The sequence below is a fragment of the Fulmarus glacialis genome, unplaced genomic scaffold, assembly GCF_000690835.1.
Source record: "Fulmarus glacialis isolate BGI_N327 unplaced genomic scaffold, ASM69083v1 scaffold8795, whole genome shotgun sequence".
NCBI classification, from domain to species: domain Eukaryota; kingdom Metazoa; phylum Chordata; class Aves; order Procellariiformes; family Procellariidae; genus Fulmarus; species Fulmarus glacialis.
In genome coordinates this window covers 13177-32745 of record NW_009214976.1, presented here as the reverse complement: position 1 = coordinate 32745, position 19569 = coordinate 13177, and the positions used below count along the sequence as shown (strand labels likewise).

Sequence of the window (19569 nt, the reverse complement as noted above, 5' to 3'; positions counted from 1 at the left end):
GTCAATGGTCGATAACAGCAAGAAACAAGCTAGCGCAGAGAGTAGCATGTACCTGCTGTGACACCCGCGCCAGGTTGAAGTCTAATCAACAGATGACATGTACTGATTATTTTCTCTTCCGCTGTCATTAGATATAATCAGAAATTGGTGGGTGTCCTTCACGTGAACACTATCTTCAAAATGAGTACTTTGGATGTGTTCATTGCAAATACATATTATGATGCTAACACTTATCCATGTTTAAAAAATCATGTGAAAGATCCTCTATTCATCCCTCATTTTAAATGCATTAGCAGTATTATTTAAGTTCCCATTAGTATGGCGAATGAACCCAAGTAGTTATAAGCCAAGGTCTCATGCATACCTTTCCTACTATGTTGTAAAACTAAAATTGATCTTTGATTTTAGAGACACAACCAACTAGGGAAACAAAAGCCATCTTCCACTTCTGGCTGGACAAAATATGCTCCATCCCATCAGATGGAGACATAGTCTTGCTAATCTACACATTTGTGACCTCTGAGCTTGCATACCACAGACGGAGCCACATGCTCCAAAAAGACTCCATACGGTACCAAAGGCAGCTGTCGGGCTGCTAAGCAACACGGGTTGCCATGAGCACATCCTCCCAGCACTGCCCACCCTGCGCTAGTTTCTAATTGATTGCAGATTCCCATTCAAGGTCTTTGCACTGATTTTCAAAGCCCTTTGTGGAAACGTCACAGACTATATGAAAGAGCACCTTCTCCCTCCTTCTCTTTCTTTCTCTCCTCTCACACTTCTGCCTTTCATGACAGCAGTGTTCCCTAGGAATGATAAGCCTGTTTACCACTCTTAATACCAAATACAATAGCTAGAAATGCTGTGTAGTTCAAAGACACGAATGGCCACAGAAGTCGCGCTGCTTGGCAGTGAGCAAAGAGCTCAATTCCTAGATCTGGTTGTAAAATAGCAACTCTAATGCATGCAAACATGCCCAAGCACAGACATACACCTTAATCCCAACCCAGCACTTTGTTTATTGGGGTAAGACAAAATATGTTCTTGAAATATTTGGGTAGTAATGAAATGTTAGGGTTCAGTACTCGATAACTGAAGAGCTCTCAACTGCCTCAACAGTGGGAGACAGAATAATGGGGGCCCAGCTCAGGAGAGATGGGGCCTGAGGAAGGAAACAATGAAACATTGTGTTTCCTCAGGTATAGAGCTCACGGATACTCTGCATGCAGGGAAGCATAAGGCTTCCTGTATTCCTAATAGTGTTTTCTTTCTCTACCAAATTTCTTTTCCTTCAGACTTGTTCTTTTTGTTTATCAGCAGTTTTAAAGTATATTTCTTGTGTGCCTTGTTTTTTGGCTTAGCAGTGGACTTGACCATGTCTTTATTTCCCCATTATTACCAAGAAGGAATTAGTTAGTAATAAATTCACAGAAGAGTGTTTATTACTTTCAAAATTCTTATGTCAACGGCATAAATCTTTTTCTCCTTTCTTTTTGCAGTTTCGATGTAGACAATGGTACATCATCGGGACGAAGTCCCTTGGACCCCATGACGAGCCCTGGATCAGGGCTAATTCTTCAGGCAAATTTTGTCCACAGTCAACGTAGGGAGTCTTTCCTTTACCGGTCAGACAGTGACTATGATCTTTCTCCAAAGTCCATGTCCAGGAACTCCTCCATTGCCAGTGATATGTAAGTACATTATAAAATACTTTTAGCCTACGTACATTATAAAATACTTTTAGCCTATGTTTTGTCCTCTGTCTTAAGATTTTTCCAGCCCCAAGAAATTTCTTTTAAAAATCAAAGACAGTAATCACTTATGCTACTTAGTCATGGATAATTGTTTGTTTATTTCTCTAATGAAGCTTGTATTTGTTACTGCAGTTTTCTGAAAGTAAGGATATCATGAGGGTGTACTTGATATGTTTATACACTTTGTTACCTTTGACAGAATAATGAAGACAGTCAATACTGGTATATCAAAACACTAAGGAAAACTCTGATTTCCTGGCTGTTAAGTTATTTTCAAGAGAAGCGATACAAACTCAATTTCTGCTTCTTAATGTTCTTAAGAAAAAGATTCAATTTATTTGCACCAGGTATTTTTAGGTTTTTAGAAAAAAGATGTACCAGCTGGCAGAAATTAATAAATTCAAGAGAGGCAAAAATTATTTCAAACATCCTTTTAACTAAATGGCAAAATTTTAACAAAAGGCCTTGGGAAAGTTATTCTGTCATCTCTCACTATTCTTCTGTGATGTGTGTATTTTCTGCTAGTGGATCATACTTTTCAAGTAGGTGTAGACCCCAGGTTGCATGGGTAGTGGAAGGCAGATGCAAATCTCTGTTTATTTGTAAGATGCTAAAAACATGTTAAATGTCCTAGCTTCTACTCACTTCTAAGTAGTAGAAATTAAGAATAACTATTTTTTTGTTTGTTTGTTTGCCTTATCTGCTCCAAATTTCACTGCCAAGTTTCTGGTTCAATTATAAATCACTAAAATAAAGGACCAGGCTTGTAAGGGTCCCCTAGTGAACAAGAAAGTCTAAAGCATTAAAAATCCAGCATTAATATAAACGCTGTTTTTTAATGAGGCAAAACCCAATCAATATCCTCTTTAAAAAATAACAGAGTCAATACGCACAACAAAGGAAAAAGGTTTTCATAATAATGAGTGAAATTTCACCTGATATTTAACTTGCAGTCATAATTGAACACTTCTAGTTTTAGCTTATATATAATTATTAGAAATGTTGATTAGTCCATCTAATTATACCTCTTTTTGGATATTCGTATCTATTCTTCCTTTCAAAATTTTCTTAAAACACATCTGCGTATAAAATTTATTGGACCTCACATCTGGTTTTCACAGATTTTCACAGTCTCCTGTCATAGAGGAGCTGTTGTACGAAGAGGGTAAATATTCCTGCCACTGTTTAGGATGGGAACACATTAGGAAATGTAAAAGACAAGTGGTTTTAACTGTGGAATATTAATCATATATCAGTAAGCCTAATTATAATAAGCTTGGTTATCTCATGGAAACAAAGTAAAAGAAAACCAAGGAATGAAAGAGGGGAAAGTTTAAAAAGATAAATAGCGAGGAAAAAAATAAAGAAAAAATACCACAGGCTCTTTATATATGGGTTCAAGGAGAAACTGGATGTGCTCATGGAAAATAAACCCACTGAAGATTATTAAAATAGAGAAACCACTCTGGTTCAGGGCATTCCTAAACATGGTGGAGGCTGGAAGGGTTGTCAGGGGAAGTATCATACAAATTTTAGATTACTCCCAAATTATCCTATTTCCCTTTTGCGTCTATCTACATGCTTAATTTTAAGTATTGCATGTTTCTTAAGCGTGAGCAAAATATATTACAAAACATACACATCATTCAGGTAATGCAGATCAATTAATTGTACATAACAGTTTAACCTGGAATCCCCTGATTCTTCAGCACTTGAGTTACCAACCTCAATATTTCACTTTGTAAAGCAAAATAGAAAGCAAAGGGTATGCATCTTTTATTTGGAAGGAATGTAACATAAAGATTTCTGGCATTTCCATTACTCTCAAATCGTGTGCTTACAATAATGCTTTCCACGTCAGTAACAGCAGATGAAACAAAAACAAAACTTTTAAGATTTTAGTCAAATATGGAGTGTCATAATCAAAGACGGCCAGTGGATGGCAGTGCTAAAGTACTGAATTCATCATTCCATCATTATTTATTATTTCGCTGATGCAGCAGCTCTGAGCTCCAGCCAAGGAAGGGAACACAGTCATGCTCAGCTCCTTGAAAACCCAAGATGAAAAGATGGGCTCTGCCACAAACAACTTAAAGTTGAAGCATAAGGTGATAATAGAGACTAACGCAGTCAGATACTATCCCCAGGAGAAGGTACAATGAGTCCCTATGCCCAAAGTAGTAAACCTCACAGAGCAACCAAAGGGAGTTTCATTCAGCGAGTTGAGATGAAAACTGACAGAAACAAGGGCAGAGAAGGGGGACGTGGAAAGTTTTTTAAAATCGGAGAGACTAAAGTGTATTTTAAAGTGAGAAGCCAGATTAGCTAAGGAAAACAATAAAAGACAGGATGAGTTCAGGGCTGCTTAGATGAGAGGAGGTTAGTGGGACAAACCGTGGGTGCAGTTATGGCACTGAAAGAAGCAGAAAAAGCAGCTGTGTGGTAAGAAAAGAAAAACAGATTAAAAGGTGTGGGAGTCAGTAACATATTTTTTCAATTATCTCTTGGAAGAAATAGCATGGTCCTAGAGAGGAAAAAAAAGCAGCACATGGAGATGATAGGAGGAGATGAGAAAAAGCCATTCAAGGGTGTGAACTGGAAAGACAGGTGGTTTAGACAGGAAGATCCAGCGTCCAAGGCAGAAGAGTACAGATTTGTTGTGAAGCCTGGCTATGGGATTTCCAGCAGAGAGATGAGGATGTGCAAGAGAAAGAGAAGTGAATGAGCAAGCCAGTGAGGATCAGTGAGCTAATATGATGAATTACAGGGCAGGATCTGTGACGACAGATGGGAAAACAATTTTAAAGAGAAGGAGAATAAAGAATGCAGAATTGAAAAAAAAAAAAGTCCCCAACAGCACAGTTGCAACACTGGGAAAAAAGGGAACAGAAACCAGCTGAAAGATGAGAGAAGTCATCAGTGTTGTACTGGAAGAATTATCAGGTTTACATTTGAAAGCATCAGTGAATCAGGGAGCTCTGAATGTGGATGTCTTGCAAAGGTGGCCTGATTACTTAATACTTACCTGTTTGAACTGCTGTTGCTGCTCAGAGCTTGCAAATGCAGACAGAGGCGGCAGTGGTAACACTTTTTATGTCTTTCTTGCTATGGGATCACTGCTCTGATTAACAGAGCATGAGATTGAATTTGTAGAGAATCACCAGGTTAAAAAATGGATTCTTCAGTGAAATCATTAGCACTCTCATGAACACTAGAAAGACGCCAACAGGCAGTCCACTAGCTAGGGCAGAGCCCATATTTTAACTGCCACTCTAAAGGGAGAGAAGCATGTCTGCAACCCTGAAGAAGCAGACGAGAATGTAGCAGACCGGAGTAGAGGACCAACACACTCTCGGTACAGAAATCTGTCTGAGCTCCACTATGTCTTCTGAATGTATCTAGGGGAAAAGGCATGTGACAATAAGCACTGCTTAAGTCTACCCTTTTCCCACTTCCACAAGATCACAGAACACAGCTCGGCGGCAATATCCCGGTCTTCCCAGGACTTGGCCAACTGAACCTCACTCAGTAAAAAAGTAGCTGGTGTGGGGAGTTTTATGGCCTTCTTTAGAGAGGCTCAGCACTCAGGTGATGAGGTGAAATATCAATATAAGCTCTGGTTAGTACAATTACACAAAATCTGCTAATTTCTATTAAACCTTGCTTCCATCTTTAAAGCACCAGAACCGAGCCAGGGAACACTGACCATAGGGAACTGCAGGGTCATTGGCCTGGTGATCTGCTAAATGGCCAGCAGTACACCCATTCCCCAAACTGGCCAGCCTACTGCTATTCTGCCAATACCTTCTGTAAACAGTAGCATCTCTCTGCTGCTGTCCCTGGTAAAACAGATGTCAAGAGGATGCAATTTACTCCAGGATTTTTTCCCTATAACTACAGTATTATCCTGCCTTCTCCTAGAGGACGTGCTGCTTTGTAGACTGTATTTGAACGTATCTGTAAACCTTGGCTCCACATTTACCAAAAAAATCTAAAAAATCTTCTCTTCGAATAATAAAACCCAAATGTGGACTACTTTGGAACAAAAAGAGCCTCTGTAGTCTGATAAACATGGATACTGACATACAGAGATTTGGGTTGTTTTGTCAGGATGACTTATTCCCTTCTTCAATAGCTGGAGAAATAGCTGTGGGATTTTTAATTTGTGTGGGTATTTTTTTCCAAAATAAAGCAAAAATAATCTGTAATTTTGCAAAGAATAAAGAATAACAGAATTATTCCGGCTGCAAAAATTACCTTAAGTAAAGGGAAATTCCAAGGCAGGGAGTTCCCTGATTTGTCAGTGACTGACAGGTCTGGTCCTGACCTGAAGCTGCAAATGGGCTGAAATATCCTTTTAACTACACCAGAGAAGAGAATTTTTGAGGTAAACTCGCACATGTGTTTCCCGGTTCTGGACAGTCTGCTCATCTTTTAAAAAAATTGCATTGTATTCAATCTGGATCAGATTCATAAAGGGAATGTACTTTAAAACAATGGCAGACAAAGATGGCAAACTTGGACAGTTAATAACGTTCACCCGAGTGTTTAATATGCCAATAAAATCATGAAATGAGGATATATTTTCTCATCCAGAACAGGAAGCCAAATTATTAGTGATACAGCCTTATTCTTCTGTTTCTGAGCCGGCAAGGCCTGGATTTGTTAATAAAATGCTGTGAGTATGCATCTGAAGTTACGGAGAAAAAAAACCTTTTCCCTGAAAGGTTCTGACCAAGACTGTAGGACAGCAGAAAAGACACGCAGTTACTGAGCAGAGTAATTACACTTCAGTTTAACAAATTAGAAATAATCGTCTTTCTTTCCAGATAAACTGCTGTTGAAATTCTTTATGATTCATCACATTCTTTTATCTTTTTAACTGGCTGAAAAGAGCCAGTTAAACTTCAAAGTCCAGCCTGCTTTAAAAAAATGTTTTAAGATGCATTTTCTATGTGTGTTTCAGCTTAGAAACAATTTTTAATGAAAAAATGTATTAAATTGCTTGAGACATTTATTTGTCCATGGAAAGAAATGTACTTACCTGGCTTTAGGAAAAATAGGCCAATATTTTGCTTCTTTGGGTTTTGCTTTTTTCTTCTTAAGATCTTTTAAATTGAAGAAATCTCCAGGTTGCAGCTTAAATTAAGATAAATAATTAGTTAGTCACTTACAATCTTTTTTTGAGTAATAAACAAAAACATTTTTTAAAAAGACCACTGTGTGCTTTCCAGTTGCTTGGGACATTTTACAAATGGAATCCAAAACAAAGAACTCAGTAATTTCCTGTTTGCTTAAATTTAAATAATAAGTTTGCACTATCTTCATTTTTTGATCAGGAAATCAGTTACATTGTAAACAAAAAGAGAATATTTTCGCATTGAGAAGGCGTATTTTGATCTGCTTTTTAATTCAGGAGGTTCTAAGGTGTTCTAACATGCCTTTATATGGTTGTTGAATCAGGATTTTTTTGATGAAATGCAAACTGATTTTATCTTATGTTCAGACAATACAGAATCATTATTGGTTTTATGTCCGAATGCTAAAACCTAATCTTTTTCCAAAAATAACTCTCAGTTGTGAAACGCATCACTTCCCCTTCAAACACTTTCAACGTATCAGGCTTTTTTCCCCTCTTCTGGAAATAATGAGTGTTTGAAACAAAGTGGCAAGTTACTGCTCCTGTGCTAAATAAAGCAGAGTGAATTCCTAAGCCTCTTCAGTCAAAGGTGGCATGTTATTAAAACCATGGTACCAAAATCGATTTTTAGCTGGGATTTCAGCTACATCACAACACCACGCATCTCTGGGCTTGCTAGGCAGATCTGCAGTGGAGGGGCAGGAGGATGGGTGTGTTTCATGTGTGCGCGTGTGTGCACACCATACTGAAGGATGGGAGCAGTGTGGAGAAAGGGAACTTTGTAAAGAGGGACTCGAATGTTTTGGGGGATGCCACTTTTCCAGCTCACTGATCACCTGCATGCACAAGCTGAATTTATTTCACAACCCAGAAGAACATTAGTTCTTGTTTCACCCCCCAGGGCACAAACAACTCTCTGTATGCTTGCAATGGCACTAATGCTGCGTTAGGGGTAGAGTTCATTCCTTGAAAATGGACAAACTGAAATTCTGGTGGTTTTGCCTTGTTTTTATTGAAGTCTTCTTGTTTCTTCTTATATACATACATTTAGGGGCCTTTGAATTTGGTTAGGGGACCCTTTTTTCTAAACCTTGAAGCTGAGATAATCTTCCTGCAGCTGGCTGAGAGCAAGCTCGCTCAGGCTGGGAAGTTACCTTCAGTAGGTGCTGTTCTCAGCAGCTCTGCTCTTATTTCTTTTAGAGGGGAAATCTTTCAGCATCAGTAGGAGACTCACATGGAAAGTCACGTATTCTTATTCTTCAGAAGTAACACAGTCCTATCTGTTCTCAACACTTAAGCATATGGGGCAGGGACAAGAAAGCAACCAAATGTCTGCTGCTTAAAAGCAGTTCCAGGTAATACATTTTATTTTTATTTGCAACAAGCCAAGAGTTTATGTGTGTCAGCTAATGCAATCAAAACTGATTAATGGTAACTCATTAAGCTGCACTGACTTGATTGCTTCCAGTCATGTGTGCACACCCACTCATTAATTTTCTCTAATCTGAGCAGAAAACAAACCTATCCTTTAGTTACTGATGCTTGTTTGTTTTTCAGCCTTACTTAGAGCTAAATGATGATTTCTGTTGTATAAGCAGTCCAACAACGGCACTGCTGAATTGCCTGGACTCTTCTGATTGAGTTCAGCTCTTTTCTGGTTCAAAGTCCTACATCTTCTGGCTAAATCCAGCCCCTCCTTCAACACACAAACCAACACCCACACTGCAGAAGCTTCTGTTCCTTTGCCATCGCCTCAGTGACCCCCAGGTAGACGGCTTCTGATTTTAGAAGGAAACCCACCTATGCCAGTGAAACACTCTGGCAAGTCCATGCTCTGTTTCTTTTTAGGACTGAATCATTCTCTGTCAGACTTAATGCAGGCCGGTTGCTCAGAGTTGTCCACCTGTCATCTAAATGCTCTGCTATATTATGGTAGGATTAAAGTGTTGAAGTTTGGTGGCTGTTTGGGGCAATATGATACAGTTGATTTCTTGAGTTATCCTCCTGTGTTTTCATATCTTGCACATATGCTGACATCCTTCTGTGATGGCCCAATACTTACCTGATTTCCTCAAGCAGATTACCCAAGCCAGATGTGTGAGTGCAGTCTCTTTGGAAAACGTTTAAACTCCCTGAGTAAGGAAGTAGTTGGGTCTGACACAAGAGGCCTTGATCTTCCTTGAACTCTTCCAAAGGTGCTATGATACTTTCATGGGAGCTGGAAGAAGCCTGTTAGTGTTCTTATAGCATATTATGCGGAATGGGGAAAAATAGTAATACTTCCCGTTCTTTGAGTTAGTCAGCTGATTCTGTTTCCAGCCCATCCAACAATTCTGAATGAAGCTTCTGGATTCGATGGGTCTTGGTTCAGATCACCATCACGGAGACGTAGTTAGCTGCCCTTATCGCCCAGTAAAGTCTCTTGTTTCTTGTCTGCTCAAAAGCACAGGCGCTGTGATATGACGCTGGTGATGCACAGTAAGGTACACAGGTAACCAGATAATACTTCCTGATACTGCCTGGATTAAATCTCAGAATACTGATTTAAAAACACCTTGGTATTCACTGTTCCTTTCCAGTCCTTTAGTCTGTAATGGATATGATCATTCTGTCTTTCCAAGTCTTTAGAGAGTTCCTCACCTTGGGTCCTAATGCAGTTCAATTGGAAGTAAGGTTGTAATTTGGGTAACCTAACACTGATGACTCCAACAGAGCAGACTCCAAGTATGCAAACTTTCTTGTACAAAATATTCATTATACCTGGAAAGCTCCAGGTACGTCAATACATGGCATACCTTGGTGTGTATCAGCCAGTGTAATAATCCACATTTGTTTTGAGCTGTCTTTTGGATCTCTGATAAGGTGGCCAAGTATTGTTTTCTTCATCAACATGCCATAGTGGAGTAACTTGATTTGTGTTCCATATAAAGTTAATCAGGGTGTTTGGAAACACTTCTGTCTGCAGTATTTGCTAGTGAGGTTTATACTGGAGAAATGGTTTTTCCCTTTAGTGTGTCTTCCTAAGTCTAACTTGCTTAGTTAAATAGTCTAAGGAGAACTACTATAACCAGCCTTCCTTTTGGCTGGGATAACGTACTTCTCAGGGACGGTGGCTTCTCTGAGCCAATCCTCTTCCATCTGGTTAAGCTCAATTGAAATTAAGTAGATTGGACTCTCCAGAACTCCCAATATTACAGCAATACTTTTGACTAACTAGGGCAAGTTCTGTTGTTGTATTAGAAAGAAGTATCAGGAGGACATAACTGCATGGTTCTACAGAAAAATGTGGTGTTCAGAAACACTCAGACAACAGCTGACAAGAGTCTACTTCATTCAGGGTCTAATTTCTGTCTACTGTGTGATAGAACAACTGGTTTCAAGTAGCTCTTTCAAAAATCCTTTAAGATATATGTTCTCAGAAATAAAGAAATGTTCTGGGAAAAACAACCCCCTCCTCTGTAGCTCGTGACTCCATCAACAATTTCAATTGCTTGTCCTCTCAACCCTAAATCCCAACCCGCCCACAGTGTCGTAGCCTCTAGCCCCTGCCTTAGATGCCTGATCATCCCCCAAATGGCACTCAACCTTTCAATGAGACGCAAACCACTGACAACCCACTGACTATCTGGGAAAAGCTGTAACCCAGTTTCTGTCACACTCCATAACGTGAGCACAGCATTGAGAGGGGCCTCGTATCCCCAGTCAGCCTTAGTTTTTGGAGCCAGGCCTGGGCTCTCTCATATTAGGATTACTAGAAAATTGTTTTCAAAGTCTTCAGAAATTGAGATGACCCGAAGCACTGTTCTTGCAGAATAAACTAACTCGGAGCGCTGTGATTTCTGACCCTGCAAAATCAGTATTACAACCAACCCATTTGGATTCTCCAAATGCAGATGATGGTAAAGTGCAAGCTGCATGGAGCAGCCAGCCACCCCTCCTGCTCTCTGTCCTTAGAGCACAGTTTCTGCTGGCTAGTGTCATTACATGATGTTTCCATTACTGTATCAGAGTGCAATCTAGAATCAGATTTCATTGCTGCTAAAATCTGAATCTGAGCAACACGTGTATTTTCAGCATACCTAATCCATATGGGTTTTGTGTGTTTATTTGGCTTTACCTGTAAAATGTTATTGGGGCAGAAAAAAAAAATCCTAGCAATTAGGGTAAACAATCACCTTGCTCACTGTTCTCCATTTGTGATTTTGCATGTGGTATATTTATGTTCCAGCGTATGTGCAAGCAAAACACAAATGTCTCATTTAAGCTGTATTTATAGCATGTTATTGGACAGTAAGTCTGAATCAGCCTTATATACAAAAATGAGTGGATGTCATGTTTAATCCAAATTTAGATGTTTACACTGAAAAAGGAGGCTGCAATAGATTTTCTGGTTCATACAGAAGACTGCTTTCATGTTCATCTTCTTTCCTATTTTGTATGTTGTGTATAGACAGTATGGATTTTCCCTTGCTATTATGTTTGCTATGTTTCTATATTAAAAAAAAAAAAAAAAAAAAAAAAAAAGCCTAAAAAGAACATTGTAAAATAGGAGTCAATTCTTGTGACAATGTGACAAAAGCCTTAGTCCTTGCTGTGGAGCACAGTGCAGGGATTCCAGACAGCCACTGTCCCCTAGGGCTTTTCAAAGTCTGTTGGCAGCTTTATTCTTTCAAATAGGCTGTGTCCCAAGTTTGTAGCCAGAGAATCCAGCACAGATCACGCCAGTTGGATTTAAAGCCTGGCTGGCATCCTCAGCCAGTACTTATCCTGGTGAGATAAGTGGGTTTTTCATTCACATGGCAGAGTGTGGCAAACCAGTATGATCATGCTTTAAACTGATACAAAGCGTCAAGATTCTTTCCTCTAGACTTATAATTTATGCTATAAAAATTGTACCAAGATTAACCAGGAATCTTATTTTGACCATATCTTGTCCATGAAAAGGTATGTGTCAAATTGGTGTAAATATGTTTTGTACATTTTCCCCCCCTATTTAGACAGAGCTCTTATTTATCCTGTTTATGTCTCCCATCTGCAATATGTGTTCTTAAGATCACTCACTTGGTATTCTTCACGTATGTCTAGAAAGTCTTAATCTGAGTTTACTACAGCCTTTATGAAGACAAACCTTATTCAGGACCTTCCCTGCAAAGCTCCACACTGGCAAGTGCACACTCACATTTCTAGTGGTTTATACGGTCTGGGACTCACTCCTCCTTAATGGATATCTTGAATTTTTTCTGATCACATTGAAAAAACACCCTCTCCTTTTTTAACTGTATCCTAGCAGGTCTGCAGAATGTTTCTTTAGCTACTCCTCTTATTAGATGATAATATGAAATTATCCCAACTTAATTAAGAAATAAAGGTTATGCAGTCACCCTGTCTATCCTTGTGTTCATCTTCCTGCCTGCTTCTCTGTCTGTCCATGCAGGCATCTCTAAGTTCCTTTTTAGTGGAGGCAAAGTTAATTACTCTTCTGTAATTGGGATAGAAGAGACAAATTAATGCCAATCTTGAGGAAAGGAAGCAAAATTTATGTACTTTTTGTTTGGCAGCAGTCAGCTGAACATGTTCATCTAACTTCTGACTTAGCATAGCACTTTTATCTCTTCTCCAGGGTGGGGACCATCATAGGTTATATGGGGTGGGTTCAGGTATGTCCCATAGGAAAGGTCAGGAAGCAAACCCCAGAAAATTTGCAGAAGGCCATCACTTTAACGTGATAAATAACTTGCAATGCGTTATGTAATCTTTGGTCTGCTAATGGAAATTTGGCCTGTGTTTTATGTAACAGTGATTCATTTCATGTAGACCGTTGTGCTTTAGCAGTCTTTTTTGGTGGTGGTGGATTTGATCGTTTCAAATTTTGGGCTATGTGAAAATTATTCTGCTTTCAAATCTGTCTTTCCTTTGAAAAATGGAGATGTGAACAAGTATGTCAGGCATTTTAGTTAACAGAGTCTAACACTGATGTGAACAATTTCTTCTAACCTTAAAGGTTAACAGCTCCGTCTATATTTAGAAGCTTGTGATACATTGCACATGGTTTACTCTGCCTCTTGCTGCTTCTGAATATAGACAGGTGGCACTATCCTGTCCAGAATCCAGACAGAATCATCTATCAGCTTCCGCATCATCTGAAAAGAAAACAGCAGGACACTCATACATTGTAGTCTTTACTACACCACAGTACACTGTGGATCAATGGCACTTCGATTGAATCATATGTTCTTGCTGTTCTGTACAAAAAATAACACAGCCGCTTTAGACGTGTCTGCTCCCTTTTTGAGCACTCTCTCACCTTTTCCAGATTTCCTGACCCAGTGTGGATTAAAGATTACTCACCACACTATGCAACTGCTTTTCTGTTCACGTGGGTCTGGTGTGTGCTAAACTGCTTTGCGAAAGGTGTGGATATCTACACTTTCAGTATCACGCTTTCTCCAGAATAATGATAATTTCTGGGATTCTGCTCTTGACACAAGGGACATTTGAAAAGTGAAAATTAAATCCTGAGTTGATTTCAGTGAATTAAATTAATATTTAATAATGCCTCCTCTAAAAAATAACAAGCTACATTATTCTACCAGTGTTCTCCAATGAAATGCAGTCCAGCAAGAGCTCAAGTAGAATGAAGTTTGAAAATTAGAGGAGTGGGGTCATGCTATTTTATAGAAAAGAAAAAAAAACCCTCCAGGGCAGAAAGCCCAGAAACATGTACTTGTTGCCTCTTAGAAGTGCCTCAGCATTCAAGGGGTGGCAAACAGGGGCACTGAATGGGAAGAAGAGCAAGAAAGTACCACCTCCAATAAGAAAGCCCACAGGAGATGGTGAGAAGAAGGACCATCCTATTTTCATAGTTTTGCCAATCTGCAGTTTGACAGTTAATAACTATGTTGTAGCTGTTGCCTGGGAATTTGAAGCACTGGTGAATATTTTGTGCATTTGTGTCACATGTTGGGCGTTCAGAGTGTTTGCCACTGGCAGATGCTTGTGACACTATAAAGAACTAGCTCTACTCTATCTGGTTTATTTACAGGTAGAAACAATTTAATATTTTTGGTCTTTGTCCAGTCTGCTGCTACTTGTAAAAGTGTTCATCTCCAGGATTCTGCCCCTTCATGATTTCCAAATGTGGAAATTAGACTAGATTATGAAAAAATGGGCTTGCATATTGATTTTACATACAGTTTCCTTTCAAAATTTGATCGCTCAGAAAACACACTCATATCTAAGAATTCACTCAACTCTTTGTTTGCTTTTTGCCTAAATAACCTGAGTAATAGAGAAAGTGAGTAGGCGAGAGGAAGACTGGCAAATACTTTACTTGAGGCTTTAGGCTCTTCCATCTTTGCAGAAGTCATTCAGATGACTAACGCAGGATTCCTTGCTCTACTCGGCTGTGCCTCTTTTAAGTGTCAAAACAGAAGAGAAAATGGAGTAGCTATACGCAAATAGTAAAAATATTCTTTATAAAAGAGAATAAATTAAAAGGTTTTACTGAAGAACAGGTAAGCCAGCTGTACACAGCAGATAATACCATTTCACAGAATTTGAAGACAAAGAGTGTAATTTTTCTGAAAGTGAGGTAGCATACATATTCACACTATGGCTGTTTAAGTGGAGAACAGGAAAGAAAAGAAAAGATGGATGTGGCTTATCTTCTGCTGAAACCTTTGTGTAGCTGTGTAACTCAGCAATCCTGATCAGAAATTATAGTCTAGGGCATTTCCTGATGTTTTCACGACTGAATGAAAATATGAAGAGGTACTAAACCCAGCTGGTAATTAACTCCCCTTTAATGCTCTGGGCTGATTCATGGTGTCTATAATAACCGATTAGATTTGGCTTCATTGGACAATTAAAGCCTCTAAGTTCCTCCCATGGTGCCATGTTTCTTCTGGTTTGGTGTGAGGATCTGGCTTATAAGCTTTCCAGCCAGGCTGGAAACAACCTGAAGCAACACCTTATTCCAACCACTCCAGCAAAGACCTTGTTAAAAGTGCAGACTTCTTCCACAGGGAGAAGTCCATTTCTCTATTTCAACTAACAGACATAAAAGAGATGGTAATAAAAACAGCTACACAGATCTTAAGCATTATGATAAATTTTAATATTGGGGAGTTTTGTTTCATTCTTACAGGTTGTACTTACTGCTTTTTTATTAGGTTCTTGCAATACCTGCAAAAACATTACTGTCTTGTGGACAGTATATAAATTATAAGAATGATGTTGTGGCAACTTAGACGCAAATCATATTTCTCCATTTATCAGAAAGCCTCTTTCTGATTAGATTTTCATGGACTTGAAATCTGTTGTTAAATATTCATATTTTATGCTTAAACTTAAATAACATTAAAATAGCACCAAAGCAATGGTAATTTCTGCTGAAAGCTGCAACTTGTAACTCATCACAATAAATTAACCGCAGGAAAATACAGGACAATTAAAAATGGAGTCATATTGGGGTTTTGTCTTTGGAAAATTTCTCTTCATCTGGATTGCTGCCATATACTGGATATGATAACTGAAAACTCCCAAGTTTTCCCTGTCCTTGTGGTCCCCTAGAGAGGTCTGACTCCATACCCTTAGTGCTACAGATGCCACTCTTAAATCAACAGCCCTTCAGCCTACTTGTATTTACAAGACTATATTTTTTGGAAACTGTTTCAAGTGGCAGCTTTCGGTGCTTTCCCTTCCTCCCTTCTCCCCTGCAGTGCGTCACACCGGCACCTTGCCCATACGTCACCCCGTGGTGTGGATGAGGTTGCCACAGCAACAGCACACACTCAGTCACAGCCTCTATAGCCACAGAGGTGTGAGTCAGTTTGAAAGTTTTACTAGGTTTTTATTCATCTGCGATGTGCTGCCCGGCCATCTGCAGTTACTCGTCCGTCCAGTGCTCTCAAACATGCTGGTAACCCTCAATGGGGTCGCTTTCGGTATTTTCACCTCCATCCTTTGGGATGAAATCTCTGCAGATCAGTCCTGGGCAGTCGGTCGCCTGCCAACTCGCAGCACAGAAACTGGCTGGTTCATCAGCCATCTCACAGACATGCCAGGCAGTTGGGCAATAACCAAGTCGATGTCTACTTTTCAAAGGATATGCAAAGCAGCGGTAGTGAGTAACTCCTGAAGAATAAAACTAGAATTACCTACAGTGCATTGTAAAACCTGATTTTCCTTCTGTTAAAGCAGTGAGATAAGTTTTCAGTAATACCTAACTTACAACTCTGCTCATTTTTTCAGACACGGAGATGACTTGATTGTGACACCATTTGCTCAGGTAGGCATAATTTTGCCATATTTGCCAAACCAGTTATTTTCCGTTGTTAATATTATATAAGGTATGTTTGCTTGAAACAGGAAAAAGCTGTCTAAACAGAACATCATAAACCTCCCACTCTGTTATCTATACCTCTCTTTTTTAAAGCTTTTTGATTATTTGAAAAGTTGAAGTGCAACAACATGATAAACACCTTCCACTGATCTCTTTTCAAATACTGTAGCAGAGAGTCATGATGAAGATAAATCTGTGCTCTCTGTTATTCTCCTGCTTTTTACAATCACAATTTCTCCTTTTGAACATCTTTTATGCATTAAATACAAGGTAACTTTTAGATGCAAGATACGCTTTACCCAGAATACTTACGTTCCCTTACAAAACCATCTCTATTTGTTTCATTTTCCCATTTGGATTCTGTTTTCTAAAATACCAACTTCACAATTTTTAGCAACAGAGCTGTCTTGTCTTGATGTTCCTTGAACTGATGATGATAGGTTTTACCCTGAAATAGATAGGAATGAAAGTTAATTCAGTGTAACTACAGGGGCAAAAAATAAATCTGGAACTCATATGTGATTGAAGGTGAATGGAAAGAGAAAGGTTGAGTCACACAGCAGTCTCAAATAAGAAGAAGGTGTCCAACTTCAGCCTGAATATGCAGGTTGCTTTGGTCTAATGATCAGCTGTTAAAACAATTAATATTCATTTAATAGGTTATTATATATTTAATTATATTGTAAACATACAGTGTTTATAAGACATTGGCTCATCAAATCTTTAATATGAATACCTTCATCTTTTATTAGCCGAGAAAAGATTAAGCCAGGGCCTTTTCAAAGAATACTTTAAGGTCTCTCAAATAGTAAATATACTTCAACAATAATGGAAGAGAAGAAATTACAGGAAAAAAAAGAGGGGAAAGAAAAAATAAAACCTTTTCTGGTTTTAGTTCCTAAGGAAACATAAAAACCCTATGCCCTGAGCACAGAAAAAATACAAATTGTATTGTGGTCAAGCAATCCAATAATATTTACTATAGTTGAGTTCATGTTCATTGTCATCTGAATTTTTATTACAAATTATGCACATAGGTAAGACTGGTTATAGTATGCCTACAAAACTAGCAAATATTACACTCCATTTATGGATATCTTTTTCCTGGGACAAAACACCCTATTTGTTTTAAGGGTAGTTTCATATTCATGTTGGTGTTGATGGACGTGCTTCAGCAATTAGAGCAGGAGCAGTTGAATGTTATTGCTACTTGCACCAAGGTGCCGTAATTGATTATTTGAGAGCTTTTAGTATTTCAGTGCAAAACCCTGTTAGCAGTGGTTTAAGTCAACCTGTTTTCATTTGCATTGAACAAGAGAAAGAGCAGTCACAGGGTGAGTTATCACAAGTCACAGTCCTTGACCCCGGTGGAATTGAGACGCAGTTGAGAGGGCATGCCTACTAAACCATGTCCCTAAGCACCTCATCTACACGTCTTTTAAATACCTCCAGGGATGGTGACTCTACCACTTCCCTGGGCAGCCTGTTCCAAGGCCTGACCACTCTTTCAGTAAAGAAATTTTTCCTAATGTCCAATCTAAACCCCCCCTGGCGCAAATTGAGGCCATTTTCTCTCATCCTATCACTAGTTACGTTGTACAGACCACCCTTTTAATGTCTTCCTAGAGCAATATTTCATCATGTAGATGCATTTTTGTGTTCCAAACAGCCAAAGCACCATTTTAATCCATTCAGGGCTTCCTGGTGGCAGTAGATCATGGCATGTGAAACACATCTTCCAGTTACTTCAAACCGTCCATATTTTCTTCAATTGATCAGGAGGCTTGTTTCATCTGATCATGAGCCACCTGGTGGTAATAGTTCCAATTTTAGCATTTCAGTTACTATTCAGCACATCACCGTAGTGTGGCTGCATTTGCTAACTGGAGGCAGAGTAGCATACTGTGACCCCCACATAGAATCTGGCCCCAGAACAAGATAACTTACTATTTTTATCAGAATGGAATTTGGTAAGCTAAAATTAAAAAATCTATCACAAGGATATTATTAGTTGCATTTCCCTATATTGTAATATACAGCAACTGCTGTAATTTAATTATGCATAGAATTTCACTTTTCAAAATAAAATCATTTGAATGATTTGAAATTTAAGGACCAGTTCTGTAGGTTTTTTATCGTCAAAAAAGTTTGATTTTTTTTAATTCACTCGCAACTGTTTGTATATAACTTGATTTTGAAAATAATACTACTTACTTAGGGATTAAACCTAAAGAGGTTTGCAGGTGACTGGTTGCTTTTTGCTCACAAATCTAACTCTAGAAACATTAAGCACAAGTGGAACCTCTGTAGACAGAGAAACTGTCACTTAAAGCAAATGACAATGAGAAATTTAAATATTATTTTATGTACTTATATTATAACATAATAGACTTACAAATATTAATACCTTTATACAATAAATCAAGTTGTTTACCTCCACTGTAGCCAATGGCCAAAGTTTTTGTTGTCACTTTTACATTCATATGTATGTGGGGACGCCTTGCACTTGCAGAAACTCAAAATACGTGCATGTATGCTAAAGCAGCTGGGATGCTGGTCATTTCACCCCTGGACCTACAAAACAGTTATCTCACGTGCCAGAAGAACAAATAGAAGGAGATACAAACCAAAGAGTGGAAAAATCTGGTCAATGTGCATAGTGGTGGGCACAGTAGAGAGACTCCCTCACAGCTCTTCAGGGACCCAAGCGTGGGTCCAGGAACGCTCATTAGCCTCCACTCGTAACTGGCCCTGATCAACCTTGCAGCCCTTGCAGCACTTCTTTCCCCAGCACCCCAGGTGCTAAATGTCCTGTTATTTCAGATCCAACACGTACCTCAGCTACGTTCATGTTTTCACGTGGCATCATGCCTAGCCTACTAACCTTTCTGAAACTCAGCCCTGCGCAGCAGGTACAGAGTCATTCATTGCAATCCAGCAGAGGCAGAGCTAATAAGCATGGCTGTACTTGAGATCACTCACCGAGGAGTCACTTAGCTACCTTTGTACGTCCTCCCAATTTTCAGTGCACCTGAATATACAGCCAATTTGATTTCAACAGGGCTTATTGAATAGAAACTTGCAGCCAGGAAAACCGACTACATTTTTTCATGGCCTGAGACAGCTCTGGGAGCCACATAGGTATGTTTCTCTGATAATACTAGCACATACAAGCCGTCTCAGCATCCTGGCATACATAAACTGAACCCAGGCAGATTGACCGAAGAGAACTGAAAATGGACTGCAGTTACTAAAATGTGTGTCTTACCTTAATAGGCCCAACTTTTTTCCGTTTATGCTTTCCTTCTCCTTCCATCTTCAAGTCATCCTTT

The 19569-nt window shown here is 39.0% G+C and overlaps 1 protein-coding gene across 1 annotated transcript in view; it reads left to right on the top strand.

The window, feature by feature from the left end:
• Window positions 1–1155: 1155 nt before the first annotated feature.
• The window catches only part of LOC104077519 (cAMP-specific 3',5'-cyclic phosphodiesterase 4D-like), a 29818-nt gene continuing 11404 nt past the window's right edge, over window positions 1156–19569 (top strand). The window contains exons 1-3 of the mRNA XM_009578796.1: window positions 1156–1199; window positions 1500–1691; window positions 16147–16183. Of these exons, the coding sequence (XP_009577091.1) occupies window positions 1156–1199; window positions 1500–1691; window positions 16147–16183 (273 nt within the window). The remainder of the gene's footprint in view (window positions 1200–1499; window positions 1692–16146; window positions 16184–19569) is intronic.